General features: G+C 52.7%; 1 protein-coding gene across 1 annotated transcript; it reads right to left on the reverse strand.

The window, feature by feature from the left end:
- Window positions 1-1264: 1264 nt before the first annotated feature.
- Window positions 1265-2856, reverse strand: LOC124650246 (U-box domain-containing protein 29-like). Its single transcript, XM_047189792.1, has one exon. The coding sequence runs from the start codon at window positions 2825-2827 to the stop codon at window positions 1460-1462; it is 1368 nt and encodes a 455-aa protein (XP_047045748.1). The 5' UTR covers window positions 2828-2856; the 3' UTR covers window positions 1265-1459.
- Between the last annotated feature and the right edge of the window lie 502 nt (window positions 2857-3358).

Below are 3358 nucleotides of genomic sequence, written 5' to 3' on the forward strand. Positions count from 1 at the left end.
GGCACGTTGCACATTCCAAAAAAAAAAAAAAACGATTACTATTTCATGGAAAGTGTATTGATACACTTATTTCGCTGACTACATCCAGGAGGCATCCCAAAATTCCAAAGATGCCTAGCTTAATAAGAGTCTTGTGGTATTCTTACGCGTAAATTTCTTAAGCTCGGAACCAAGCAACTCGTAGAGAGATTCAACAGTCAGTAGAAAATCTATCTTTCAATTTGTTCAAACAAAATTATCAAGTCTAATGGTCTGCTAACGAAATCTTGAGTGGAAGTTCATTTGTATTTTTGAAGTTTGAATTGCTGACAAAAAAATAATAAGAAAAATACCTACTCTAATATTCTTTTCTATTTCTCTAGGAAAGGATGGAGATATTTACATTCTTCTATCAAATGATTTGTTATTATTGACGTAAACAGTAATGCAATTTTGGGAACACTTTATTTGAGCTCGGCATAAATTTATATGTATAAAAGAATTTATTTATGACACATATAATAATAATAGCAAGAATAACCACAACTATAAAAAAACAATAATAGTAATAGTGGTAGACTTATCATTTACGCTGATACAACAATTTGATTGAAAGTAGTGTAGACTACCACCACAAAGTGAAGTGCATATAACAAGTAGATTGGTTGCTTTTAAATTATGTTATTCTACAATGAGTATAATTTCACAAAACAAAATGAGTATAATTTCATAATGCATATATTTGCCACACGTGTGATATATTTGTTCTGATCACAGAGACACATTATTTTCTATCGCTAAATTTCAAATGTGAATATTGATGAATAATAAAATTAGTTCTTCATCACTTTCGAAAAACTAAAGATATCACCCTCGTGTTTGCGAGGGCCACTGTGCTAGTTCAAGGTAATTGCACGTTTCAAAAAAAGAAATAAAAAAGTATCTAAAAAAAGAAAAAGGTCTAAGATAAAACCATTATGTCCCAACTGTGAGTCATGGCAGATGGCCGTGTGCCATGACCGGAGGTCCGCCGTGCCGAGTTCCTTCCGGCCAGAGTGGAACTCTCCCTCAACGGAGCTTGCCCTCGCCGAGTTTGCCCGCCCGGAGGCCGGAGAGGAGGAAGGAGATGACCTCCCTCTTTTTACTTTTTAAAATATATCTTATCCTTTTAATTGGGATGACAAATTGGTCTTAGTTCACTTCAGCAAAATTGGTCGTGATAGGTGGGTTCCACTAGTCAAAAACTTTGTCAATTCACATTCAATTCAAGATTATTGCACGTTCCAAAAAAAAATCTGCAGTAGAGTGGTCGGTTTTTCTACTCTTATTTCAGTTTTAGGCTATGAACTCTTATTTCAGTTTGCACAGCGATTTCACCAATGGAAGCAACACCCTTCTGCAAGACTGTTCCCTCCGGCCATTGCCGCCGGAGGTTAGCTCGATAAATTTACATGCTACTGAGTATACAAGGTGGATAGCTTCAGTAAGGCATGACATGGATGGTACGGCTGTCGTAGGAGGAGGCGACCATGCCGTTCCTTTCCTGCTCCATCCTCACCGCTCTGAGCAGCTCGCCGGCCATCCTGGACGTCGCCGGCGAGACATCCCCTTGCATCACCACGAGCAGCTTCCCCACCGCTTCCGGCGCGGCCGCTAGCGCCTCCCTCATCCTCCGCTCGCCGCCGCCGGCGCAGCAGGACAGCCACAGCACCGCCACCGCGGCCTCGCGCCCCATTTGCCCGACCCGAATCATCCTCCCCATCACGGCTGCCGCCACCTCCGCCGCGTCGGCCGCGATGGCTGCTTTGCCGTCGTTACAGCGGGCCGCCTCTACTAGCAGCATGAGCGCGGACTCCGCCGCGGCCGTGGGCGCGGCCGCCACGGCCAGGGCGAGCGCGGGGACGGCGCCGGCCCGCACCATCGACGAACGGGCGGGCCGCCCGCGTACCTGCACGGCCGCGACCATGCACAGGATAGCCGCCGGCGACGCGGCCTCCTTGAGGATCCTCACCAGATCCGGGAACAGCTCCGACCTGTCGGCGATGGCGGTCTTGGCGTCGGCGTCCGGCACGGGGGACGTCAGGATCGCCTCGAGAACCACGACGCCTGTGGGGCCTGCGGCGAGCAGCGTCGTGACGAGGCGCCCCAGGTCGCCGGCCACGAGAGCGGTGATGAGGGCCTTCTTGGCATCCTCGCAAACTCCGCCCGCGGACAGGACGGCGGCCAGGGCCTCCACGGCCATCCTGACGCGTCCACGCTTCTCCGTGCCGTCCCCGGTCAGGTAAGACACGATCTCCGGCGCGACGGTGGCCAGGATCCTGACCGCGTCGACGCGCGCGTCGGTGCCGGCGCCTCCCTTGGCGAAGGAGAGGAGCGCCGGCACGGTGGAGTCGAGATCGGCGGCGACGGCGGAGGCCACGGAGGCCTGCTTCCCTTTCCCCGGCGCGATCTTGGCGGCGAGCGAGCGCACGGCCTTCTCGGCGGCGGCGGGCTCGCCGTGCGAGGCGGCGAGCTGGGAGAGCGCCTCCTCGGGGGAGGGCGAGGGGGGCAGCGTGGCGGCGTGCAGGTGGATGAGGCGGCGGAGGAGCAGGTTGGGCACGAGGTCGGTGGAGGCGAGGGGCAGGCGCGTGGCCGGGCAGGTGCGGTGGCCGGAGTCGAGCCAGCGCTGGATGGAGGCCCGGTCGTAGGTGGCGCCGGTGGGGAGGCTCACCGGCGACCGCATGACCTCGAGCGAGATCGGGCAGCGGAACGCGGCCGGCGTCGTCGGGGACGCGGCCATCACGAGCGGCTCCAGAGACGGGATCCGCCGCCTCGCGTGCTGCCCGTGCCCGGCGACGACCGCATCCATATGTCAATTGTGGCGAGGGATGCTGCTGGTCGCTGAGTTGCTGGGGACAGTGGGGGGAGCGCACGCACGAGCAGAGGCCTTAAGAACGGTGGGGAGTGATGTCAGCGAGTCAACGGTCAAAGTCAAGTGGGCGGGGGTGGTGGTGTTGACGTTTTCTGTCGATAATGATGGCCATTCCCTCCCTCGTGCCAATGGAACATGCGTGGAGCATAGGGACGAAGATGCCGCTACAATTCAGATATTTTTTTGCTGGACCTGCTCCGACCTTTGTTCGTGTAAAATTATGGAGACTTTTGAGACGTGGGGTCATGCACTAATCTTGTTTCATCAACTAGTTACTAGTCCCTCATCCAGATAAATCGCAAAATCCAACGGGGAATTTGCCTTTTCTTAATACTAAGTATCTCTGTTTTCTTCGCAAAAAAAAGTATCTCTGTTTTTTTTCGAAATAGTAACTATCTCTGAGTTCCTCCTCGAAATAGGCTTTCGCCCGCTTTATAAATAAAGCAACGATCACACACGGATTCACAC

The sequence above is a fragment of the Lolium rigidum genome, chromosome 4 (assembly GCF_022539505.1).
Source record: "Lolium rigidum isolate FL_2022 chromosome 4, APGP_CSIRO_Lrig_0.1, whole genome shotgun sequence".
Lineage (NCBI taxonomy): Eukaryota > Viridiplantae > Streptophyta > Magnoliopsida > Poales > Poaceae > Lolium > Lolium rigidum.